The sequence below is a fragment of the Globicephala melas genome, chromosome 20 (assembly GCF_963455315.2).
Source record: "Globicephala melas chromosome 20, mGloMel1.2, whole genome shotgun sequence".
In the NCBI taxonomy this organism is placed as follows: domain Eukaryota; kingdom Metazoa; phylum Chordata; class Mammalia; order Artiodactyla; family Delphinidae; genus Globicephala; species Globicephala melas.
In genome coordinates, this window is record NC_083333.1 from 39,631,807 (window position 1) to 39,658,882 (window position 27,076).

The 27,076-nt window shown below is 42.0% G+C and overlaps 2 protein-coding genes and 1 pseudogene across 6 annotated transcripts in view; 2 read left to right on the plus strand and 1 right to left on the minus strand.

Moving 5' to 3' along the window:
- Positions 1-289: 289 nt before the first annotated feature.
- Positions 290-27,045, minus strand: NBR1 (NBR1 autophagy cargo receptor). 5 transcript variants are annotated; one of them, XM_060289965.2, is made up of 22 exons: positions 26,529-27,045; positions 23,380-23,490; positions 20,729-20,791; positions 19,994-20,012; positions 19,184-19,206; positions 13,390-13,584; positions 12,984-13,061; positions 12,280-12,494; positions 11,639-11,806; positions 10,789-10,998; positions 9,985-10,144; positions 9,600-9,890; positions 8,788-8,937; positions 8,219-8,294; positions 7,581-7,691; positions 7,159-7,323; positions 6,840-6,917; positions 5,477-5,900; positions 4,615-4,709; positions 3,870-3,927; positions 3,016-3,121; positions 290-1,904 (listed from the first exon to the last, which is right to left on the minus strand). In XM_060289965.2, the coding sequence occupies exons 2-22, from the start codon at positions 23,479-23,481 to the stop codon at positions 1,731-1,733; spliced, it is 2,961 nt and encodes a 986-aa protein (XP_060145948.1). In that variant the 5' UTR covers positions 23,482-23,490; positions 26,529-27,045; the 3' UTR covers positions 290-1,730. The 5 variants fall into 5 exon arrangements, with proteins under 5 accessions (XP_060145948.1, XP_060145949.1, XP_069900675.1 ...); XM_060289966.1 differs by lacking the exon at positions 26,529-27,045 and adding an exon at positions 26,180-26,316 and having other exon boundaries at positions 12,984-13,058; XM_070044574.1 differs by lacking the exon at positions 26,529-27,045 and adding an exon at positions 26,180-26,316.
- On the plus strand, positions 14,212-15,900 carry LOC138842473 (thyroid transcription factor 1-associated protein 26-like; annotated as a pseudogene).
- BRCA1 (BRCA1 DNA repair associated) overlaps positions 26,869-27,076 on the plus strand; it is a 64,044-nt gene continuing 63,836 nt past the window's right edge. The window contains exon 1 of the mRNA XM_030840105.2: positions 26,869-27,008. The gene's annotated coding sequence lies outside the window, so the exon portion shown is untranslated. The remainder of the gene's footprint in view (positions 27,009-27,076) is intronic.

Genomic DNA, 27,076 nt, shown 5'->3' on the forward strand with positions numbered 1-27,076 from the left:
TCTCTCGACCCAGCGGCCAGAAAACTTCTCGGTTCTTCAAAGGCCACGCGAGGTTCCCGACGAAAGGACCGGCCAGTCCAAGTAGGGGTTTCAAAGTTTATTTCACCATTCTTGAAGCGGTTAGGTACAAGTACAATGGGACAGACGACTGGACCCCAGGGCCCTCCTGGACCCCTACAATACAACTCACATGGTCAAGACAAGATCCCGTCCCAAATCAACCGAATTAATTACACACACCCTGCCGCTCAGCCTCTACCCAGAAGCCCACCCCCCACCCCCACCCCCCACAAAAACGTTTTAAATAATAAACAGGCTGGTTGGCTTGCAGTCTGAATCCTGGCTTATTTCACAGCATTCAAGAGTTATACTGTAAATAAACATCATTATGGCCAATGACTAATTTAAATCACCATTCATTATAATACCAAACCAGGTTAAGTAATACTATTTTACTATCCTTCCCCCTTCAGGCTGGGGGTCAGAGTCTTCTTTTTCTGCAAGTAATTTTTATGACTAAAATCTGTAGTGTTCTTTGTCACACCTCTTTACTAGCTGTACCCAAGACTCCCTTCTGTAAAACAGCGCGAGGACCAGGAGCCTGTAAGCGAGCTCCTTCCCGCTCGCGTACCCTGGGGTTAAACCAAAACTTTTTCAGTGAGTTTGCTCCCATCCAAGTCTTGCAAAACACCAGCCTCTTTTTCTTGTTCTAGCTTCTCCTGAACAGATTGCAAACATTCAGGAGGCCATCAGGATGGCCTAAGCCTCACACCCACTCATTTGCCCACCCCTGAACTTCACTGACATGATTCACACAGGAGCCTGCCTTTCACTTTTCTCATGTTCCTATACACCCCCGCCCACTCTACTGTAAAGGCCTGCCCCCCGACATAAAGAAAAAGGGTAACTATTAAACTTACTTTTCCCTTTAATAGAAAAGTTTCTTTCCTTCTTTGTAGCATTAGCAAAATATTTCACACTACCTAAATTCTTTCCCTTAAATAAAATAAAATGTATGCAAAATTGCTACGACAGACACTGCTCAACAGGTGCTGCTGGGTTAATGCGCACACTCCCCGCTCCTTTCTCAGAAGTGCAGAGACCGGAAGGTGGATGTACTCTAAACGCATCACTGGGGGTCTTTTGAAAAACAACAGTGCCCTGTTACTAAGACTTGCAGGGGAACGACTTTCTCCATGAGAAGGGAAGAGGAACAAAACTCCTATCGTGCGCACCCTGGGTGTTATTTTAACACCACACAGCTATGAAGCTTGGGATAGGTTAGAAAAATTATGAGAGTAATTCTTGAAAACAACGTCCAAGGTTAATTTCTTTTATAAGCTGACAATGAACAGATATCCTCATTGAAAACATCCACAATTAAGCAAAGAAAAATACTCAACTTCAGTACAAGCAGGAAGAAAAAGGGTTCTATAGGGAGTTTAAGTTGCACTTTTCAGTGCACTAAAACGGAGAAGAGTTTTATCCAGATCAAGTGAAAAATGCTCTTCCTACAATTCATCTAACGTCTAAAGGGAAGGTTTAAGTTCCGGCCTTTCATGTGCTCCAAAAAATACCGCAAGGCAGGTATTGTCTTGACAGTTCAATGATGGGCTCTATGTAGATTCATCAGATTAAAAAATAAGCAAGGGCCTCCACCCCACACCCCCAAGACAGAATAAAGATCGTCTCTGAGCAGCAGGCAAAGTTATTGAATACGAGGTCACTCCTCAGTAGCGGTGGCTGTACCAGTCGTCGTTGTTGATCTGAAGGAGTTCTGTCACAACCTGCAGGATGTTGTAATTGTGTTTCTTCAGCAGCCTTAGGTTTAGCTGCCTGTCACAGAATCCCATTTCAAAGAGATGGGACATCAGGGCTGCTGTCTGATCTTCGGAAACTACTGGCTGTGTAGAGTCAAGAAAAGCGGAACAACGTTTTTTATATAATTTGTGTTTATCTTGTTAAGGCATGCTCATCTTCCAGATTTATTCAAAATACTAGGTAATCAGGTGCCGGGCTACGGCACTCCTGTCCACCCAATACTAATGGGTCTTCTGAGGGGATAAGGAAGGACTGGGAAGGCCCTGCTTTGGATTAGGTACGTCTGCACTCTGAGCCAGGTGACTGGCGAACTGTCTTTAGAACTAGATGAAGGAAAAGATGCTAACGAACTCTGGAAACCCTGTGAAGTTAAAGGTAATCATGACGATGGGGCAAGAAGGAGCAAGAGAGGAGATGGTAATTGGAAGAAAGCATGGGAAACTGGAAGAAAGTATGGCCAGCGCAAGTCTTAACCACTGGACCACCAGGGAAGTCCCTCCCACGGGTCTTAAAAATAAAAGCCAAAATCACTTAACACAGCATCCCACCTACATCACTGGTCTTTTCTCTTCTTGGTGCAAATTCACCTTCCAGGTTCACATCTCCAAGTCTCTGTACTGGCTACTCTGTCTACAGTGACCTCTCTAACCCTCTCTCCTGGCACACACTCATTCTGTCCTTTAGGACTGAGCTCGGGCGTCATCTGCCAGGACGCCTTCCCTGGCCCCGCCGTGGGGCCGACACCAGGCTGAGGTGTTCCACTGGTCTGAGAACACTGGCACAGTATCTGACACTGCACAATAAACGTTTTTTTTTTTTTCTTAATTGAATGGGAAGATTCTTTACATTCTACAGTGCTTTGCAATTTTCAAAAGTTTCACAGATAAATGTCCGTTTGCTTATCTCCCACTGTCTCTGGGCAGGAACTGGTGTCTGATTCACCTCGTAGTGCTGGTACCTGGGAGAGTGACCCCCACACAGTAGGTCCGCAACCAACGTTAGGTCTTTTTTCTTTCCTCCCTCAAGTGACTTAGCCAAAGTCATACAGCTGGAAAGTGGCAGAGCTGCGTGTTAAAGATTAAACTTAAAGCTCACGCTCGCTACGATGCCATGCTACTCTCTCCAACCCGGGCAGACGCCCCTGTTTTCACTGGTGACTAGGATTCGGTTCAGGAAAATAAAACATACACTGACCTGTGCAGTGACCGGTGGTCCAGCAAACAAGGCCTTGTATGCAGAGGCGGCAACAGACAAAGCCCCCTTCACCAGCCCTCCAGCAATGCTGCTCCCGTGGTGGTGCCTGCGGGGAAAGCCAATTTGTCTCCCTAAAGAAACGTGAATCGTTATCTTCCTACGGAGAACCTGGGCTCTAATCCTGGGAAGAAAATGAGATTTCCCCGAGAAAAAAGTCAGACGTAAAAGGAGAGTGGGCCTATTTTCCTATCAGTTTTATAGCTACAGATCTGGGCTTGATGCAGGGCCCAGCTCTTACTGCTTGCTGCAAGACATGGGCAGGGCACTGCAGAAAGCGCCTCACTCTGGTTAGCATGCCAGCTTTCAGCCCCGGCTGGAAATTCATGTGCTCAGCGGCACACTGAGGACCTGGCAGTCTGCATGCTCAGTTATCATCCCAGAGGAAACACCTCCCAAAGGAAATGTGATTTTCTGAACGCTCTACGTAGGGAGGAGCCCACCGTGACACTGCTCTGAGATGACTGGGAGCAGAGAGGCAGGTGTGTCTACGAAAAAGTTACAAGGATGCACAGCGGGCTGGGCCTTCCTGCCTTCTTCTCTGGTACTAAGCAGGAGGTGAATCTGAGGGAACTTCCTCCCGGTCTGGAATGTGAACACTCTTATTAAACATCAACATGAGTCCTCTGCTCAGTGCTGCTCGCAAGCTTTAGGAGGAAATAAGAACAGGAAGGAATGATGGCTCTCCTCCGCTCTCGGCAGTTGGCACATGCTCTGAGAGGCTCGTTTAAGCGGAGGCAATACTAGGATATCCCTCTGCTTCTGAAGGAGGGGCTGCACAAGGAAGCCCCCGTTACCTTGAGTGGTCAGAGCTCTTCTGTCTGCTGTTTACAAGTCCTGATGAGCCTCTGAGCTCTAAAAGCAAAAGAGCTGTTGGTTAGATACAGCACCCATAACCCCCTGGTGTTTCCTAATCACAGCAAGGCTAGTTTTGAGGCAGGTGGCAATCTGATTGCAACGATTAAAGTCTCTTTTTCTTTCTTTTTAAATATTTGAGAAATTTTGCAGGTGGTTTAAGTAAATGTTAAAGAAAACTGTCCAGAATGCAATGCAAGGTGACTGTTTAGTGAATCAGAAAAATTAATTCTATAATCCTATCACAATAGTTTATTAGTTCTTAAGTACTTTCAGGTTTTGTTTTTTGAGGACGAGAGGAAAGTGACTTTGAGGGTCTACTCACAACTTCAAAGTGCTAGTCTCTTTATTTTGTAGGTAAGGAAACAGACCTTCAGGTCTTAGAACCCTGCTGAACCATTGCAAGGTCACACGGTGAAGAAAGGTGGAGCTGAGGCTGGAGCCTAGACTAGTCTGGCCCCAAAGCCTGTGTTCTTTCCACTACAGCACAATGCCAACCTCTATGGGATCTCGTTTAATAAATATTAAGCTAGAAGATAGAACAAAAGAGTATGAGGCAGGAGCACAGAAAAAGTCATAGGGCAAGTTTCTAAAAACTGCCAAGAGTCACAAAGATAGAGTGCCTATTTATACCTGGTTCCATTAGAAAGGAGCACAGAAAAAGAGAAAGCTCAGGCTGGTCATTACCTCCTCTGCTCTGATCAGGGACTGAAAAAACTTCTGGTACGGTAACTGGTAAATCCACTCCTGGGGAACCATGATGCTGTGCATACGGAGGACTCCTTTCAGAAAGACACAATATTGAAAGTAAGTTGAAAAGGCGCCTACAGTAACGGTGGAGAAACAGTAAACAGAGCACAGCAGTGCCAAATTCTCTACAGAGGCTTCACATTTCTGATCCAGATCACATGTCTGAATTTAGGGATCAGGTGAGAAGGGCTCATTCTTCTTCTGGTTTTCCTCTTCAGCCACAGTCAAGCTAGAAAGACTGGCTTCAGTCTGGTCACTTCCCCCTGTATCAAGTGGTGCTGATAAAAGAAAATATCTAGCTCCCTGGGAGAATGCTTTAAATTATAGTCAAGCCTCCACCATTTTCCATACTGTGAGAGAGCAGTGATACAGACAGAACCAGTAGAGAAAAACAGTAACTTCTATCTGGGTTTTGTAGTATATTTGTTTCCATAACAGATTAAACTTCTTATTCTACTTTGTTTGGATTAGTATGAGAAAGAGTTTTTGCTGCCTTTGCCCATGAGTCAACAGAACAGGGAGGAAGGTCCAGGGATGTTTGTTTTTAAAAACTGGCTCTCAATGATCAAAACATAAGTAGATAGATTATACTCAGATAATTAAGGTTAACTGAAACAAGTATTTCTTTAAATCCAGAATACACAAATACTGGGAAGTACAACTTTTATTCATCAGACTTTACTATGGGAAATAGACTCTTCCCTTGCTGACAAAGAAACAGGTTTTGAGATCAGGTTGAATCCTCTCTCTTTATTCCACCTCTGGAGAACAGCCCAGCAGAGCGGGGTGTGGATGGTACCTGGGCAGCCGTGGCGAAGGCCCTACCACCTCTGGGGTCAGGGGCACTGTGTCCAGAGTCTGTGAGGTCATAAGGATATCATTGATGCTGTGCCCCTGTGGCTGGTTCTCCCCTCCAGGGGGTCTCTCCCCAGCCTCGACTGGTTCCTGCCCAGCCTCAACCCCAGGCTCGCCTTCAGCCCCTCGCTCCAGGCCTGGCTGTGAGAGGGCAGAGCTGTACATGGAGTCCCCCAGGGGGCGGCTGGTGTCAAAGCACTCAGGCAGGATGATGATGTAATCCTCCGAAGAAGCAGAGGACTGACTCTGAACTTCATCTCTGAGCTCATCCTCCTCCTCCTCCTCCATGACAGCTTCTTCTTCAACAATACGGACAATCTCTTCCCTCTCGTCTCCAAGTGGTCCCTCTTCGGGTGGGGCAAATTTCACTAAAGGATGAAAGCAACCAATTTTAAGGTATAAGCTAAAAGCAGCCCCTGTGCTACCCTTACCCCACCAAGCCTTGTAGGTCATGAGCTATAATTATGAAACCCAGAGGACAGGGACAAACCAGAGGGAAGGGCTGCTGAAACCATGGTCATGGCCATATTCTAAACCTACGCAAAGCCACATAGAACCAAAGTTCACAAAAACAACATTGGCAGAAACATCGAGGCTTCTGAGAACACTATGAATCTTAAAACAAGGAGGCCTCATCCCTTTTCCTCTTCACGTGATGGTTAACATACTGAGACGGGTTCAAATCAAAACTGATATACTAGCTAACAGCGCTATAAGAAGAGAAAATGTTTGGTGGTAAATACTTCAGGACTGTATGACTACTTTCCTTCTCTTCTTTGTGAAGTAATGAGTAGTCATGATAGAAAATTGGCAAACATGGATGACAAAAAAAAAAGGAAATAAAAAAGTACCTATAACCTTAACAGAGATAACTACTGTGAACATTTTGGCGTAAGTCCTTCCAGACTTTTTTGTTATGCATCTGTACACAAGTATGTGTGAGGAAATACATATATTTTAAAAAATATACAGTTTAAATATAGATACATAAATGAAAAAGTGAGATAAATCATGCTTAAAGGTATAGGTCAAATTTCACTATAATAAACACAAGACATTTTTTCACATTATTTTGATGGAGTAGAATTTGAGTTTTTGGATAGTACTTGAAATACATGACAGTGGTTCTACCTATCTGACATCTAAAAATTTCTGCCACAAAGAAATTTATTAGAGCAGAATTTAACCGTGAGAAACTTAGTCTGGTGCTCCTGTTTCTGCCCACTATTTCCTGACTGCTGCCCTTGGAGAAAGGAGACAACTCAGCTGCCAGTGGGGGTCTCTGCTGAGGGGCTCTGTCAACTTACAAGAAGACTCCTTGCTGCAGAATCCAGGCAGCACAACCGGCTGCTGCTCCTCTGTGGTGTGCAACTGAAATTCTGCCCCTGAAGAAGTACAGAAATGAGTTATGGTAGCTGCTTTGCTCCTGATGCTATAAATAAAATGGTCAGGTAGCATATGTAGAGCCCAAAGAAACAACCATGATCCGAATTCTAACAAAGATCCCGCTATCTCCACTACTCTCAGTAAAGAAGAGCACTTTTATCTGCTCAGGTCTGGCAATCACAAGTCAGGCGTCACCTCAGTTTTGGGGGGTGGGTGGGTGGGGAATTCAGGGACGCTCACTGTGCGTGGACTTCTGTCTGCAAGGTGGTTTGTGATCCGGGGCAGCATCCAAGGTAAGGGATCGGATTACAGTCTCACACACGAACTGGGTCCCACTCAGGTCATCTTCTGCTTCCTCCACTGAAGAAATGTTCTCAGCCCTCTTCTTTACTGACACTGTGGAATCTGAAAAAGACATGAACTTTGTCTGCAATTAGCGTTTGAAGTGTTGAAGATCTTTCTCTAGTCATGTACCCATGCTGATGCGATGCCACAGAATAGCTGCTATTGGTGCCATGTGCAGGTGAGGAGACTTCAAAAAATGAGATCCTACAGAAAACCCGCTCACACAGCAAGGTAAGATTAGTAGGGGGTATGTGTAACAACAGGGTGTGGTGTGGAAGGGGAGGATGCAAATACTTTACAGATATTTAACCCCTTACCAGGAAGTTCTTTAAATCCCGCCCCTTCACTCTCTTCCTGTATCTGCCCCAAGCCTGGCTTCTCTATTAAAGGACTGTCATGTGGCAGAGGAGACATGCAGGGAGTCATATCTGGAGAATGAAGACAGGAGAACCATCAGCCATGAAAAAGCTTCACATCATCAACAGTCAGTGTCCAGAAACAGCAGCTCATAGGCTTCTTGCCTCCTGCATGGCTAAAATAAACCCAGGTACACTTCAAGGCGTTCTAAAGAATTTCTCCAGACCATTAGGCACACAAGTATCTCAGACAGATCCATCAATGCAGGAAGGATCATAAACGGTTGTTTGGCTTTGGGAGACCATGGCCAAGACACAGAGCCATGAATGCAAAAGAACAAAGGGACACAAATATCCAGAGAAAAATGGAGAAGAGGGTCCCTTTATGGTGGGGAAACTTTGCACAAACTGGTATTGTTGCCTCTGACAACAGGGAGAGGAAGGAAAATGAACCAATGGGTGCAGTTTTAACATCACATTGTGGGAGAAATCCTTGCCGACTATTTCCTCAGAATAAAATACCAACTACCCGAGTCAGGGCTGCAGTATTTTGGGGCCTGTTAATAAAATAAGCAAGGTGGACCGAGTGACATTCTTACCCACAGGGGTGTTGTGGGGCACTCTCTCCAACTCTTGGACAATATTTATATCCAACAGCTCAAAGGACAGCAGGTCCTGAAAAAAAAAGGCACAAGGTTAGACTACTCGCAGCACACGCTAGAGCCATGTTTTGTCTTGATGGGTCCTGCAGGCCATTGAGTTCTGTATCATCCCAGATTTAACTCTGTTCAAATTCATGCCTCACATCAGTCAAGTGAAAACAAGAAGAGTTAAATGGGAAGTAGGCATTCAAATAACCAAATGGCAGGAAAGAGAGCAAATGCAGTGGGGGTGAAGGTGAACCAGTTAGGCAGAAAAGAAGAGGCAACTAGAGGGAAGTGGTGGGAAGCACAAGGTAAGTTCCCAATTCAAAGACGAAACATTTAGTTTAGAAGCCTGCTCCCACTGGTGATGATTTTGCTATTCAGTGCATCTGACTAGATCAGAGTGGGCGTATCTCCAACTTCCTGAGCACCACCTATGGCTCTACCGCCTTTTCTTCAACAAGTTCAGAACTCTTTCCCCAGGGCTTTCTGTCACTCGCCCCTCAAAGTGCTCAGTCTTCCACCTGGGCAGTCAGAAGGTCCACAGATGGGATGTAGAGCTCCCTCTCGCTGGCAGCATTTTTGGCCTTCTGTGGGATGCAGGTTCCTGTCCCTTCTGCCTGCTCAGTTGTTTCACCAGGTGGAATTTCTTCTTTAGCCGGAAGAAGAGGTTCCTATGGAGATAAACCATTGGGACACATTTTAGGCCCTCAACAGAACTCAAAAGGCAAGCTGACGGCTGCCTCCCTAAAAACAAAAGCACTGCATGTATTAAAACTTTTTGTTTTGTTATAATTTTAGACTTATAGAAAAGTTACAAGAACAGTATAGAGAGTTTACTAATTACCCCCTTCACCCAGCTTCCCCTAATGACAATAGCTTAGATTAACCATAAAAACAACAGTCGAAACCAGGACATTAACACTGGGTAACTAAATTTAAGTAGTAAACAGGGAAGCTGCCTGAAAAAACTGTGCACCAAGTAACAACCAGGGTAAGACTTCATTAGTATTTAGGAAACATACACAAGGGATATACAGGAGAGATGACTGTTAAGCAGCAAAGGCATCAGCTCAGCAGGCCCACAGGCCAGGCAGCTCTGCTTTCCCTCGTGCAGCACAGAGGCTAGCCACACATCACTACAGAGAGATACGAAAGCACTGAGGGATGCCTGCACCAAGATGCGAAGGACATGCAAACAGAGCCCCTGAGGACTAGGCCCAATATAAGCACACGATGTGTTCGAAGGAGGGGAGAAGCTGGCTTCCCCAGACTTCTGAAGAACCACCAGCTGTGAGTGGGCTCTTTTGGTTTTAGTCACCCTTCCAATGCTCACCTCTTGCTGGCAGGTGAGATCAGCACCTTTGCTTGAGCTGATCATGCTCTTTTCAATGTTATCAGAGCTCTCTGTGTAGGGGAAAGGATCCACTATGATACTGCACCAGACCCGAGGCCCAAACTGCTGGCCTTTGTGAGAAAGACGCCAGTGGGAAGTGTATGTTCCCTCCAGGGTTGGGGCAATGAACTCCACAGACACAACTCCCACATGGCCGGCCTTTAGGCAGGGAACTAAAACATCCTTCTTTTCTGTAGAAGCCAAAGTCAGATTTCCCCACATGAACTTGAGCTGAAAAGAATAGTGACAAGAGAAAGAAAGCCTGTCAGTTAAACACACTGCCACCTCAGATCACTTCACCTTCACGTTTTGTGGGGAAAAATACCTTTGTGTCTGTACTCCACTTTACATTTCCTGTATTTTTCATCCTCCAGTGTTTGATAAACTTGGTTCCTGGCTGGAGGTGAGTCCCATCAGGCAAATTCTCATCCACAAATGCTGCACTGAGGGTTGGCATAACTGAGGCACAGGGCTGCAAAGGGAGCCTGAACAGAAATTCAAATATTTAGTCACTTGCTGCTGGGTGTGATGTCTTCTGAATATCCAATACTGTGGTTTGAGACACAGACAGTGACCCTGGAGGATGTACCAATGCATTTGCCTTAAAAATAATACTAACAATGGGAATCCCCTGGCAGTCCAGTGGTTAGGACTCCGTGCTTGCACTGCAGGGGGCGCGGGTTCAATCCCTGGTTGGGGAACTAAGATCCCGCACGCCAAAAACAACCCCAAAAACCAACCTCAAAAAACAAAAAAAAACCCAAGGGGACCTCACTCCTAAGCTAAAAAACTATGGTGAGGATAACTAAAAGGGACCATAAATTAACTAAAGAGTTGGGCTCTTAAAATATTTGCTTCTTTTGCTTCAAATCCAGACTGCCTCCAGTGAAGAGAGGTCACACCAGCCAGTTTCTGAACCTTACTGGTTTCTGTTTTTCTGAAGAAGGCAACAAAGCAAGTGTCAAAGATAACTACCAAACCACCCTTTAAGAACACTAGGATCGGAAAACGGGAAGTTTTAAGGGTTTGGGTGTTATGGGTTACCAATAAATAAGAGAGAAGTTGGCTTAAGTTCCAGTTTAGAGGGCTGGACCTAAAGTCCTGGCTCCCGCCCTGGCCCTGGGCTTACATTGGGGTGTTAGACTGCAGCAGGCTCTCGGGTCGGCCCAAAGGAGACTTGGGGCTCTGGAGCCCATGGATCGAATTCCACAGATGAATCTTCCTGTGGAGTTTAAGCTGCTTTTTAAGTTCCTTGACCTCTGCTTTACGCTGTTTCTTCTCAGCTCGCAACCTTTGCTTTTCTGCTTTAAGAAAGTTCTTGTCAACCTGTTTCTGGAGCCTGTGAGATAAAAAACACAGTCTTAAAAAACAAATCTCACAAACAAATCTTGAAGCTATTCAGGAACTTCCCTGGTCGTCCAGTGGGTAAGACTCTGCGCTCCCTATGCAGGGGCTCGGGTTCAATCCCTGGTTGTGCATGCATGCTGCAAAAAAAAAAAAAAAAAAATCCCCCACGCCACAATGAAGATCCTGAGTGCCACAACTAAGACCCGGTGCAGCCTAAATAAATAAATGAATAAATATTTAAAAAATCCTGAAGCTATTTTGAGCCACTTGTGGTCTCCATCAGCGTCAGCTTCTAGGTTAGTTTCTTAATTTCTTTCTGTAGTTCTCATTTCCATCTCATTAGCTTTGGAGGATAATTATCCCCGTCATTGCACATCAACTGGAAAGGAGTGGGAACTAAGGAGACTATGTGCTTTTATTGTTTTGTTTTTGGCTGTGCCATGTGGCATGTGGGGCCTTAGTTGCTCGACCAGGGATCGAACCCGTGCCCCCTGCTGTGGAAGCGTGGAGTTCTAACCACTGGACTGCCAGGGAATTCCCAAGAGACTATTTGTAGTTTTGTGACTCACACCCTGTCACCAAAACCAAGAAACCAAACAGAGAACAAGCATCCCATGCACATATGGTTTTACCTGGCCTGTTCCAGAGCAGCAGGAAGACGAGGAGTAGAGAACCTCGAGTGAGAGAAGGGTTCAGAGGAACCCACAACAGGTCTCCGCAACTTCAGCAGGACATGGTTGGAGTCATGGGCATATGGCCCCGATTCACAATCTTCACAGATATTGTAGGATGGGCAGAGGCTATGAGGAAAAGAAAGGAACAGTGGGAAGTACCTGAGGTTGGGCGATAGGGACCCAGACTTCCTTATCTGCTCTATTACCAGTTAGGTGGGAACCTGAGCACATCACCCATCCATGCCATGTCTCAATCCTCATGAATAAAATGAGGATAGTAACACTTCACCTGTACCTATTTCAAAGGACAATCTATGGGAGAAAACGAGATATGAAAGCATTTGGAATACGGAGATAATCCTTGGGGATCCAATTTTGTTTTGGGGAACTTAATTTTGGCTCTTTTAATTCGAAAGTATATATGAACACCACAATCTGAATACCCTTCAAATAGTTATTTTATCTTGTGGGTGAAGAGTAGCTTGTTTCCAATCCAGAGCTGCTATGGATGGTGCTCAGAGGGTACCTCCCAGAATGCTAGAAGGCCCGCCTGCTGTAAGTTCTACTAAGAGCTATTCACTGCCCAGTTACTGCTTTACCTGCACTGGTAGCGCACACCGACGATCCTCCTTTGGCAGCTGCTGCAAGCAATATGCCAGTTGAACTGGTTTTCTGGCAAAAACAGTGTTTCCTCTGAAATAGGCATTGAGACTTCTGAAGGACAGGAACCCAAGGATGGATTCTGGAGGATAAGCTTCTCACGTAATTTCTGTTCAAGCTTCTCAACCGTTTCTTTAACCACTTGCTCTCTGAACTAGAATACAGAGAAGATGGGGGAAAAAACCCCTCAGTTCCAAGACTGGAAAAAGGCATGAAAATATCAAATAGACCTGAAACCTCACCACCTCTGGTATAACATAAGAGCATAATAAACAGATAATAGCTATTAAATGAAGGGACAGAAACAAAGCAAAAAAGGTCTATTCCTTCCATAGCTAAACTGGTTCAAATAAAATACCAAAAAATCCATTGATGAGTAAATTTCTAACTCTTCCTTCTCAAGCACAGAAATTTGTCCCTTTCCCTTACATCCTTAGAATTAAACTCCCCCCTTTTTCTAGTACATTATTGCAAAAGCTAGGAACTTTCTTGACTGGAACTACTCTAGTTTGGATATTATTAGCTACTACTCTTCATTCACCTGTACCAGAGGCAGCAGCCATCTGGATTTAGCTTTCTGTTTCTTCCACATTCCACCCGTTCCAACACTGCCATTAGAACCCAAGCCAGAAAGAACACTCACTGTCTCTAGGTAGCTTGTGAACCAATCTGGGGGCTTGTCTTGAGGCTGGTCTGCGTCACGTGGAGCAGGTGGAAACTGCTGCAAGTAAACACAATCGGAGATAGTTTTTTTCTTTCTCTGTTTAAAGTAAATCTCCTGAAATGTATTACTTTGAGGTTTCTGTTGCCAAATAATATAAATATATGGTCAAAAAAAATGAGCATGAAAGAGTATAGGAAAAACCGAAGTCTTTATGTCAAACTATTCATGCTCCTCTCCAGAAGTAACCACTGTTACTAGTTTCAAAAAGTCAGACGGAGACAGTCAAAACAACTCCCAAATCTTTGATGAACAGCTCAAATCTTAGACTAGAGACAATGAAACATAGGTTAGAAAAATCATAGAGACAGGTCCATTCCCTTTGTACCTGTGCTGCAGGCTCCTCTGGGGTCTTCATGTCTGATCCCAAGACTCTCACCAGTGAAGAATAATGTGCAAGTGGCTTCTTCCCTGTCCTTGCAACTGGTCGTTTTTCTGCTCCAACTGGGGGTGGGGCTTCGTAGACAACACGATAGCCTTCATGGACTTGCATCTGCAGTTGGTTTCCCTGCTTAACTGCCATCTGAGAGCATACGTTATGAAATTAAAAACAATATTGTGTGATTCTCCTTTCCTAAATAAAATTTCAAAGACACCTAAACAGAAGAGGTGTGGTAAAATATGCTGGAAAATATCAGATTCATGCTTCTTTTATTAAATCAAATAACAAATATGTTAACAGTCTGCTGTTTCTTGGCCAAGAATGTTAACTAGGAATGGTTTTGTTAAAAACAAAAGGGTTTTAGTGTAGCTCTTCATTAGGTGAGATGTTTTCATTAATTGGGTTACTACTTTTCTGTTTAACTTTTTAAATTTAAGTGTAATTGACATATATTAGTTTCAGGTTACAACATAATGATTTGACATTTGAAAATGTCAAATATACATTGTGAAATAATCACCACAGTTTGTCTAGTTACCATCTATTAACTGGTTTTTACGTAGGACTCCACTTACGGATTCTAATTTCAACTTTTCAAAAGTCAATTCTAGACCCAGGAAACTTAAAGCTATGTCCAAAGTTAAGCGTCTACCTTCCCACTAAGAATAGTATTTTGGAAAGCATGCTTAAGTGGTCACCTCTTTTTGAAGAGCATCTTCTTAAATATCCTATTTTGAAAACTCTACTTCAAGGAGCATTTGAGATTCCATGAAGGTACTCCAGCGTCCAAGAAGAGATTAGGGGGTCAAGTCCGTGGGGTTCTAGCTCCTCCCACTTGTTACCCAGTGACAAGATTTGTTCTTCCTTTATCTATTTTCACACATTAGACTTCTTAAGATTCCACTTAAAAACAGCATTCCACGTCCAAAAAGTCTGAAAGCTATTATCTTAGGTCAGGGATCAGCAAACTTTCTTTTTTCTTTTTTTAATTGAAGTATAGTTGATTTACAATGATTCAGGTACACAGCAAAGTGATTCAGTTATTTATATATATACATATATATATTCTTTTCCAGATTCTTGTCCATTATAGGTTATTACAAGACACTGAATATAGTTCCCTGTGCCATACAGTACATCCTTGTTGTTCAGCAAACTTTTAGTTTTTTTTTTAAAGTCTTTATTGAATTTGTTACAATATTGCTTCTATTTTTTTAATGTTTTGGTGTTTTGGCTGTGAGGCATGTGGGATCTTAGCTCCCTGACCAGGGATCAAACCCACACCCACTGCATTGGAAGGTGAAGTCTTAACCACCAGACCACCAAGAAAGTACCCAGGAAACTTTCTTAAAGGGCCACATAATAAATATTTTAGGCTTGCAGGCCATTCAGTTTCTGTCACAACTACTCAACTCTGCCATTGTGGCACAAAAGTAGCCACAGACAATACATGATGAATGGGCATGACTGTGTTCTAATAAAACTTTATTTATAAAAATGTGGCCAGGGTGGGGCTTCCCTGGTGGCGCAGTGGATGCGGGTTCGTGCCCTGGTCCGGGAGGATCCCACATGCCACGGAGCGGCTGGGCCCGTGAGCCATGGCCGCTGAGCCTGCGCGTCCAGAGCCTGTGCTCTGCAACAGGAGAGGCCACAACAGTTGAGAGGCCCGCGTACTGCAAAAAAAAAAAAAAAAAAAAAAAATGTGGCCAGGGTGATGCTGGCAGCAAGGTGGCAGACAGGGATTTTTGGGACATGTAACAAAGGAGCTGTTGGCAGGATTCAGAAATAAGAATGTGAAACAGAGCACATGGCAACCTAACCATCAACCATCTGTAGGCCTTCGTGGGGAAAGTTCGTGAGGGAAGGCTTTAAATTTTGAAGAAAACTAAAAAGTCAGAAAAATTATAAGAAATTGCTACGACAGGAAATGAAGGCTCAAATCTCACAGGAATCACAGTTCACAGATTTATATCCTGATCATCTGAAGCACCTCTACTTAGTTGTAGAGGAAAGACTCAGGAAGCCACCTAGAAAAGTTGACCAGTCCTTATCAGAAGAACAAGTTGACCAGCCTTTGTAAGAAGAATACGTAGATCAACCTTTGCCAGAAGAGCAATATAGTATTGACCAGACTCTGTCTGAAGAACACGGTAGCTTTGAGCAGCCTCGGCCAGAAGAACAATGTAGCATAAGAGTAAATTCTCTTGCTATTCCAAAGAAAAAGAAAACATCAAATCAAACAGCACAGGAAGAATGTGAACAGGTACGAGCTAAGCATGCTGTTAAAGAACAAGAATTAGGAGGAAAAAAGAGAGAGAAGCAGCTCAAAGCCTCTACTACAAAGGGCCAGTATTATCTCTTTTTTGTTTTTTGGCCACACCACGTGACTTGCGAGATCTTAGTTCCCCAACCAGATACAGAACCCATGACCTCAGCAGTGAAAGCTCGGAGTCCTAACCACTAGACCACCAGCGAATTCTTACCAGTATCTTCTTTAAAAACAGAAACAAAATTAAATCAGACATGTCATCCTTAAGGGTTAAAATATCTGTGGGCTATTAAGTTCTCTTGAATATGTACTATACCTCCTAACAGTTAACTAAATTTGTCAACAGAAACTGGATTGCTAAGCTATACTGAATATAAAATGTCCAAATATTTTGTTTTTGTAAAAGCAAATTATCTATATATACGCTACATAATGTGATTTCTCTTCCTTTCTTAATTATAAAATATTGGCTAAATTCCCCATGCTGTAAAATATATCCTTATAGCTTATTTATTTTATATATAATAGTTTGCACCTCTAAATCCCCTACCCTTCTTGTCCCTCCCCACTGGTAACCACTAGTTTCTTTTCTGTTATCTATGAGTCTGTTTCTTTTTGTTATATTCACTAGTTTATTTTATTTATTAAAAATATTTATTTATTTGGCTGAGCCAGGTCTTAGTTGCACTGTGTGGGATCTGTTCCCTAACCAGGGATCGAACCTGGGCCCCCTGCATTGGGAGTGCAGTCTTAGCCACTGGACCACCAGGGATGTCCCTGTTTTACTTTTTAGATTCCACATATAAGTGATAACATACAGTACTTGTCTCTCTCTCCCTGACCTATTTCTCTAAGTTACATCCATGTTGTTGCAAATGGAAAAAGTTCATTCTTTTTTATGGCTGAGTAGTATTCCAGTGTGTGTGTGTGTGTGTGTGTGTGTGTGTGTGCGCGCGCACACACACACATCTTCTTTACCCATTCATCTGTTGATGGACACTTAGGATGCTTCCATATCTTGGTTATTGTAAATAATGCTGCTATGAACACTGGGGTACAAATATCTTCTCAAATTAATGTTTTTGTTTTCTTTGGATATATACTCTGGAGTGGAGTTGCTGGGTCGTATGGTAGCTCTATTTTTAGTTTCTTGAGGAACCTCCATACTGTTTTCCACAGTGGCCACCCCGATTTACATTCCCACCAACAGTGTAAAAGTGTTCCTTTTTCTCCACATCCTCGCCAACATTTGTTATTTGTGGTCTTTCTGATGACAGCCATTCTGACAGGTGTGAGGTGATTTGTTTCTTATTTGCCTCTAAAGGAAGGTTGGCCTGGAGAACTGAAAGAACCTTCTATTTAGGTGACAGGTTCAAGCACATAATACTTTTGTATCATATTAAATTCAGATGAAATACAATGTTTACAAAAAATTTTAAATATATATATATATATACACACATACATATATGGCCAGCTTCCCAGCTATAGTTTGCCAACTCCTACTCTAGACCACAAACCAAGAAGCTTTTTCTAAAATATTTGGTAGAGTCTGTGGAAAAAATTGCTCAAGAAACAACTACAACGAACTGTGTCAAAATATAAACATGGAATTTTAAGTATTATATGTTACTACAGAAAAAAATGTATGTAGAAAAAGTCTTGCTTCCTAGGGCAAGACAGGCTTATATAAACTCTAGACTGCTGAGATCCAAGATTTCTGACAGAATAGGTAAACTAATAGTGGCTGTGAGAAAGGTAGAAGAATTATGAAGTTTTTAAATGACTTTTTTAATGAAACTACTATAGCTTCTGAATATGGAAAAAGAAAAGCCAGAAGATTGGAGAAGAGTAAAGGGGTGTTGGGAGACATCATGTTAGAACAGCTTAAAAGCAAAGAAGAAGGGCTTCCCTGGTGGCACAGTGGTTAAGAATCCGCCTGCCAATGCAGGGGACATGGGTTCGAGTCCTGATCCAGGAAGATCCCACATGCTGAGGAGCAACTAAGCCCGTGCACCACAACTACTGAGCCTGTGCTCTAGAGCCCGTGAGTCACAACTACAGAAGCCCAAGCGCCTAGAGCCCGTGCTCCGCAACACGGCTAATGGAATTCAGAATTCAGAAGCCACTGCAATGAGAAGCCCATGCACCACAACGAACAGTAGCCCCCGCTCATAGCAACTAGAGAAACACCATGTGCAGCAACGAAGACCCAACGCAGCCAAAAATAAGTAAATAAAATAGATAAATTAAAAAAAAAAAAAAAAGCAAAGGGGAACTAGGAAGATCACGTGAAAACTGGGGCAGAGGGAAATTTCTTTTTGTTGTTGTTCTATATTTTTTAATAAAGTTTGTAATCCAATGGACATGCAAAACAAAACTGTGCTGAGAAAAAGTTTCATAAATTAATAAGTGTTAGGAAGTTGTGGGACAGGTCAAGGTCACAGGAAGAAGGGAAGCCAGTCTTTTGTACAGGCTTTTTGTGTGTGTGTGTGTGACACTTCCAAATGGTGGGGGCAGGGCCCGTGCTGTAACGAAGCGCACCTATACAAATGAGTGACAATACAAAGTCTGAGTATGAAAATAAGATTTTCTCTGAAAACACATTTTTGGCACAGATTAAAAAAAATGTACTTTGCAGAATCTGATTTTTAAGTCAGTATTATATATATTTTTATATATTATATATTTATATATACACACACATCCCAAGTCCTGCAGAGGGAAATTACGAAGCATGAAAAATTACTAACAGAGACGGGTATTTCAACTAAGAGAAACCAGGAAAGGGCCTGAATGCCTAAAACCAAGAGACTGGCTGGTAAATGAGGATTTCTGCGTAAAAACCAAGAAGACATTGGCTAAACTTTTGAAACAATTGGCACTCAGAATAGCAATTCTGATCAAAAACCAGGAAGGGTAAATCCAGCTCCTGATTTAAAAAAAAATCTTGCCTTTCCCTCCCTAGACAAAAAGTGATTATGGAAAATGGCTCAGCCTGGATTAGAAGTTCAAAAAGGATAGTCAGTGAAAGGTCAGCTTAGCACACCTTAAATAAGTGACCTTGAGGAATACTCTAATTCATCACTGACATACAAGAGATTGTAAATGGATGGTTTATACCTTAAATTCTTCCACATTATAGTGTAACATTTGACAGGGAACAAGGTGAAGGAAGGAGATAAAAAATGTGAACCAGAAAGCATCATTTCAGAGAGTTCTTTCAATTTTGAAATGCCAGTACAGTGGCATCAAGACCAGCAATGAGATGCAATGATACTGGAAAGAATCTTTATATTAGGAGGTATCTTTTGCTGCATGGTATGCTGAACTCATCACAGTCTCCCTAAAAATGGGTTTTGCTGTGTTTATAGTCATTAGTTTCTCCACATGGCTAATGGAATTCAGGCTCAAGTTTTAGTCCATAAACATTTAAAAAATTATTTGAAAATAAGATGAAATGATCATTACCTTAAGTGCTTCTTCATATTCTCCTAGAAGGACAAAAATATACATACTGTGATTTTTTTACCAGCCCAAAAGATTCTATTAAGCACGGACAATTCTTACTTTTAAGAATTCTTAGCTTACAGTCCTTATATATGAACAGCTACTACCTTTTTGCTGACAAATTCCCTTCTTATCCCATCATAAACAGAAGCTACCTGCAAATTAGTTCTCCCCCTTAAATCCCTCTCTCTGCTACTAGAGTCTTCCAGTTACAAAAACTCAATCCAGCTCCCTCACTCTAGGCTTAGTGAAGCTCAGGACTCAAGGAAGTTAAAGGATGGTGTTAATACTATCATTTCAGCTGGTTAAAATAAGGTTCTGGGGGCTATCCTGGGAACCTAATCTTCAAATATAACATTGCTCCTGTGGGAAAATGCACCCCATGCTCTCAAAAACCAACCATCTTATTTATAACTTGACTTTAATATATATACCAAGTCAAGGACAAAAGCAATACCAGGAAAACAAGTTAAATATGTTGAATTGGGAAACATGTTTTTCAAAACATTAGCATCTTAAATATAAGAGAACCTCTCATTAAAGCTGTCCTTTGGGTCCAATCAAGGCACCAACCTATACACAAAAAACTGTTATAAAATAAAGCTCTCCTATGTAACTAATGCCTATGGGTAAGTGAGTGCATTTATTGCATACCAAATTCTACTCTAAAATAAATACTGCAACAAGATTTGAATGGAAATGGAAATGCCAATGCCTATGATCAGATTAAGGCTTTTAAATAAACCTGAATAGGTTCTCTCAGGGACTCACCTTGACTGTTGATGGATACCTGTAAAAGGAAAAAAAGCAACAGTGAATTATAAACCTCTCATCAACTGAGCAATTCAGCATATCCAGCCTCACAGGATAGATACAAAACCTCAGGTCAGGCATTCAGCTTTTCCAGTATCTGAACTAAATGTGAATAATTAAGTAATTTTACTGCTTAACTATTATATCCTCCTTTGTTTCAGGTAGTTAAGAAGCAGCATAATATAGTGGCTAGGAGCCTGGGCTCTGGAGCCAGAGGATATAAAGTATGTATATCAGAGGGTATGAGTAGTACCCTACTCTGCTATTTCCAAGCTTTTGTGCCTTTGTGCAAGTTACTTAAACTCTCGGCGCCTCAGTTTTCTCATGCGTAAAACAGAGATAATGATAATAGTACTGTTGTTAGTCTGACACATTGTAACCACTCAATAAGGGTTTGTCATTATTATTTTTATTACTAGAAACTAAATAGCAGCTTGTGATACAGTTGAACATAAGATCACTATATAGTTTTAAAAGTTATCTCTCAGATTTTCTTCTTTAATGTCGCTTCCTTATTTCTCAACTCCATCTCAGATGGCACAAATCAGCTTAGAACATACAATTATCAAATATGTTTAAACTCCTACACAAATGAGATAAACACTATTCTGAACTTTCTGAGCTCCACATCCCTCTTGAGAAATAAGATCCCTATTCTGGATACCTGGTCATGGGTACCATAATATACTTTACCTCTTCATTTTCCTCATCCAGGTATTTTATTTGAATAGTGTTCAAATCAAATGAAACTTTTACCTGCAAATGAAATGTATACACTATATGATCAAGTTATCAAAAAGGCAGGTTGTAATAGAACCCTAGAAGTCATAAAATAAAGGACTGACATTTCACTACATAAAAATTAAACATTTTACATGGTTAAAAAAAAACCAAAGTCAAAAGACAAGCAATAGACTGGGAAAAATATTTGCAAATCACGAGAGACAAAGGGTTAATATCTGCAATACACAAAAAGCAACTGCTAATCATAAGATCTTAACTGGTAAAAGTGGGCCAAAATCTACAGAAATTTCACTGAAGAAATCAGATATGCCTAACAAATACATGAAAAGATGTTTAACCTTAATGGTAGTCAGAACAACCTAAATTAAAGCAATGAGATGTCATCTCAACAGAATGGCAACACAATTTTTAAAGCTGTAACATGCAATGTTGAGGAATTCCCCGGCAGTCCAGTGGTTAGGACTCTGGGCTCTCACTGCCGAGGGCCCAGGTTCAATCCCTGGTTGGGGAACTAAGATCCCGCAAGCCACGCATTGCGGCCAAAAACAAAAAGACATCCAATGCGGATAAAGATCCAGGGCACTGTCATGTGCTTCTGTGGGGTCCTACCACTGTTCTGCAAAGCATGCAGTAGTATCTATGAAAATTTAAAGTCACATGCTTGGTGACCCATTAATTTCACTTTGGGAAACTTTACCCTATAGAACAGTGTATACGTTATATATACAAAGAGGGATCTCCTGTAGTTTATTTTATAGTGGTAAAAGGAAAAAAAAACCCAACCTTTTGGAAATTGAGGCATTATGCTAACTGAAATAAATCAGACAGAAAACTACCATATAATCTCACTTATATGTGGAATATTAAATACAAATAAACAACTCATCAACTCATAGATACAGAGAACACATTGGTGGTTGCAGAGGCAGGGAATGGGAGGTGGATAAAATGGGTAAAGGTGGTCAAAGGTACACACTTCCAATTATAAACTAAAGTCCTGGGGATGTAATGTACAGCACAGTGACTACAGTTAATAATATGTACTATATTGTATATCTGAAAGTTGCTAAGAGAATAGATCTTAAAAGATGTCATCCCAAGGAAAAAAAAATGTAACTGTGTGTGGTAATGAATATTAACTAGACTTACTGTGGTGATCATTTTGCAATACACGAAAACATAGAATCATTACATTGTATACCTGAAACTAATATAATGTTATATGTCAACTATATCTCAATTGAAAAAAACCCACAAAAAACCCTAGAAACAATCTTTCAATAAGGGATGGTTAAATTGTTGTATAACACCACCAGCAGCTTGGATCCTTGTCTATTCATTGAGAACTGTGTCTATAATACAGGCTGGGTTAAAAAAAGCAAGCTGTGGAGTTACTCAGTTTTCCTGGGTATCACTCATGTATACAGGAGGTATGCATGTTAGTAAACCACTACTTGTTTTTCTCCTGTTTTTTTTGTTTGTTTTGTTTTTAAAAAGCAAGTTGTAGAATAATGTTCATAGTATGGTATGATAACTGTATGAACATGGAAAATGTGGGAAGTACACACAGGGCTGTTAACACTGGTTACCCCCAAAGAGGCTAGAATAGCGGGTGGAGGGTATGGGGAGTGGAGGGATATTAACATTTTCTTTATATATGTTTGGATTGTTTCACTTCTTATAATGGGCAGGTATTACACTTTTATAATTTAAAATTTACGATAAAGAAAAAAGGCAAGCTGTCAGTTCATTTAACTACTAGGAAAAAAAAGATAGCTGTGTTTGATTTTCAGATCATTTGACAAACAAGATCCAACTTTCTGGATAACCATCTGTCCAGGGTAGTATAAAGGAAATATTTTTCCTGGAAGACAAAGGATGAGATCAGATCATCTTTTGAGGTCTCTCCACCATTTCTTTTCCTTTTTGGTTACCATAACACATAACCAGAGAAAAGTAGGTTTTTACCAACCAGGTAAAACTAGGTTTTTACCACAGAGTTTCATTAGACAAACACAGTTACACAGGAAGTAAAACATTCACTACTGCAAATCAAACAAAAACAGAAGAGTACAAAGGGCAAACCAAGAAGAGGAAAAGCACTAACAACAACGAAAGTGATAGATGAGCTGCTATCTGAACACCCGTGCGAGTTTTTCCTGCTCAACTTTGAGATATTCATCCTTTGACCTAGCAATAAAAGCAATCGATCAGCTCTTGCAAAACACAAATTATATCCTTGGTGGTTCAAAAACCACAGTAACCTATCTGCTCTCAAGCAAGAGAACACTCACCTCAGGCCTCGTTAGGGTGGAATCCACACCAATTCATTCCTCAGGCCTCCTGTTTCTAAAATAAACAGGATTTCTAAGTCCTATCTCACTTAAAAAAATAAATTTACCTTTCCTTTCTAAACGCCTCAGAAAGAATTTGTTTGTTTCCTCTACCAGGGCACATCTCCTATATGAATCCCAAGCCCCTGTCAAAAATAATTTTCCAAAAGGCCCAGAAATGGTAAATATGACACAGCTAAAAATAGCTATCTCTGGAAAAAATATTTATGCTTAAAGGATGGAGAAACAAAACAAAATAACACTCACCATAGCTTCCACATCAGCCCAAGTTGTATTTTCTGGATCAGAAACTAGAAAGCTTTGAGTTTCATTTTTAAAAGTCACATTTAGAGTAACCTGTGGTTCCATGCTGTGGGGCTAGAGAAGAGAGGATGGATGAGAGAGAGAAAACACATTAGAAAGAGTTCTATAAACTGCATAAACATTCATTCAACAAATACTTGTGAGGACCTAATACAGGCTAGGCTAGGAGGACACAGCAGTGGGTGTGAAGATAATGTCCCTGCTCTTTTGCTATTTACAGTCTAGTGGGTGGCTTAAAACGAATCTCACTGCCATATGTTTGCAGAGAGAATGTAAATTTTGGCCACATTCACAGAAATCATCTAACATTTGTAAAATCCTTTAGGATTTTATGAACTTTATAATGATTGCTTAATTAAACAGATACCTACTGTTACATATTTACTAGTAGGTTACCAAGATGAGTAAGCGTAGGTCTCTACCCTTGGGGAATTTACATTTCTAAAGCCTGAAAGTGATGGTCTATATTTTTCTTGGAAAAGCAGCCCTTTCCTAAATTGAGCAACCAAAGTTCTCTATTAGATCCATTTAACAACAAGTTAGAGGCTGAACCACTCGCCAAGAAACTATACAGGGGTAGCATTCAACAACCTTCATCGAAGTTCATGTTTTTTGTTTTTTTTGTAGGCTACTTTTTTTCTTTTATGGAGAATTTCAAACATACATAAAAGTGGAGAGTAGTGAACATCTAACTACAATGATCAACTCAAAGCTACCCTCATTTCATCTATACCCTTCCATCCCCCCAATATGGATTGACTGTAGTCAACTGTTTTAACCAAACTCATTTCATCCACAAAATAATTGAATATTTACCTCTAAAAGGTAAGAATTTTAAGGATTGATTACTTATGAGTTGTTAGATTGGTTTTTTTTGACTTTATGAAAAAATTGTTTAAATCTAAATGTAAGTTGTAATGAAAAAGGCCAGCTTTTTTATATGTTTATATGTTTTCTAAAAAACATATTCATCAATAAATCTTGACTAAGCATCTACAAAGAGCCAGGTTCTGCTCCAGGCACAGGACATTGGAGAGGAACAAGATTAAGTCTCAGGAGTTTACAGTGTAATGAGGGGAGGGATCACAGGGGTTTAGAAGAGCTGGGTTCCAGACACAGCTCTGGCACATTACTAGCCATATAAGTGTGAGCAAGTCTTTTAACCTCCGAGCTTCAGTTCCTTAATCTGTAAAATAGGTCTAAGACCTCTGCTTTGCTAACCTCACAAGGATGTTATCACAAGGATCAAGTAAAAATGTGTATGCTATTTCTTTGAAAACGGTACTCAAATATAAAAGTTATTATCGTAATAAATCAGGGCCTGAAATAGTCCTGTTTTCCACAGTGTAAGGAACTGCCCTGTGAAACAATACAACTGTCATTAAAAACGATCTTGAATTCTCTGAGGATTCAATTCTCTGAGGATCAGGGATTTTTTTTTTTTTAATCCAAAGACAATCATCCTCCAACATTTTCCATCCTTTTTCTCTACCTAGAGCCAAGTTCACCACCAAAATAGTTTCTAGCACCAATCCTGCTGACATCTAGTATTTCATTCATATGGAATGCAATTCTTGGGGTCCTTAAAATTTGGACAGAACTCCTGGCAACTCCCCAGAATCTTGGGCAAAAAATCAGGGAGATTAGGTGACTGATTCACTCAGCCAAAAGTGGATATTCTAAAACACATTCTCACTTTTCAACTTCTGAGAAACACACTTCCACACTTTTTAAAGTCCAAAAGGAAACTAATCTTCTTTGCCTTTTCTCAAATTACACAGTTGGAAATTAGTTTAGATACTTTGGAGCTCATCCAACTAGTTGGCTGGCAAGGAGAAAACAGGAAGTGGGAGATTCTAGTTTAGCTGGACCATATCCAGGTCTTCATAAAGAGTTGCCTATTTCGGTTTGCCTTATATGTGAAAATTCTTTTAGCAAGAGCATTAGTCTTGAACTTGTGGAAATACCAAAGCTATCGTTAGTACTCTCTGTCCCTGTAGTTAGTAAAGTCAGGTAGCTGGGGCCTCGGCCTTCAGCTTTCGTTAACTGGCATTATATTAAGTTCATGCCACTGGCTCATCTTTGCTTGGCACAGATCAGCTTTTCCTCTATGTCGATTTTTCCAGGATATCAAAAATCCCTTTAATGAATCTGACCTGGGAACCTGAGCTTTCATTACTGTCTCCACCGGAGGCCTGTACAAGCTATCCTGGAGTTAAAATGTGTGATCTGAAAGCTGCGTGTTCGATAAAAAGGAAAAACGGTGTCTTTCCAATACCAGAGGTCCCTGACCAAGGAGACTTCCTTATGAGGTTCCCCAAAAGTGGGATGAGGGGGAGTAGGAGGCTGTGTGGGTAGTGTCATTTTTTTTTTCCTTGGAAACTTCATCCTAGTCTTCCACTTAACTTTTCCTGGCACTCCATGTCCCCAAGACAGTATCACCAACCCCTGAAGACTCTCTCTCGTTTTCTTTGCCTAGGCCCTCTTTGTGCTGGGGAGTCTCGGCGTCCTTCAGCAGAAGCCAGGCGTTCTAAGCCACGGACCCGCCATCCCTCCGGTGGTATCCGCCCCCTTGGCCCCTCGGAACACGAACTGCTCTCCCATCCGGTCACTGAAAAGATCGGCTGGCCCCAGACACGGAAAAAGTCGCCCCTCTTCTTTGCAGGTTTCCTCCCTTGAACTTCCCCAAGCCCTCTCAGTGCGACGTGACACCACCCCTAGGTAACCGCAACTGCTTCCTTACCAGCTTCCCGCCCCCGGGGGGCGCCTGCCCGAGGCCAGTGCAAGAACCGTCCGCAGCCAGCTCTCGGGCTATCCCTGCGGGGTGAATCTAACATGGCGGAGAGAGACAGGGCCTAGTCCCCTGCGTCTCTGGGTTTCCGACAAGATGATTGGTTCCTACTACTTGTCCCTCAAAACTACCACCCCACTGATTGGTCGAAGATGAGTTGGCGGAGGCGGGTCAGGAGCAGCCAGAACCTCACAACAACAACAAACACTGGGGCAAAGGGGCGGAACTACGAGTGCGCAGCCGTGGGCCGATTTCCCCTTCCCAGGTAAAAGCTGCGCCGGACCTTAGTTAGGTCACCGACCTTAGAGGACGACTTGCCGGAGACTCGCGGGGATGGATGGGAATTGTAGTCTTCCTAGGATTTGTAGGTTCTTTAGCCTATTATCCGCTCTCAAGATACTAAAACATAACACTCCAATCCATATCTGTTGACGTGCATAAGCGGGCGGAGCTCTTCAATTTGTCAACTGGGCTGTCGCGAGACTCGTGCCCGCTTCCAGTGTCGGAAGTTCCTCTCCATAAGACTACAGTTTCCAAGGGACACTGTGGCCAAGGCCTTTCGATCCGCAATGCATGCTGGAAATCGTAGTTTCCGCCCCCACAGCCCTTTCATTTACCAAAACTGGAGACTTCCATTGCGACGGAAAGGGTGAGGGAATGGGCCCTCTTCCTTCGACTCTTTTAGGCACTATCTTGCGCTCATATTCGGGCCTCAGGTAGCGATTCCGACCCTAGTACAGCAATCACTGTGACATAATAAGCCGCACCTGGAAGCGTAGAGGTAAGGGGTCAGGCGCCTGTTAGAAAACTCGAGCAGAATTCGTTCTCTCCCGTCTCCTTCTAATTACG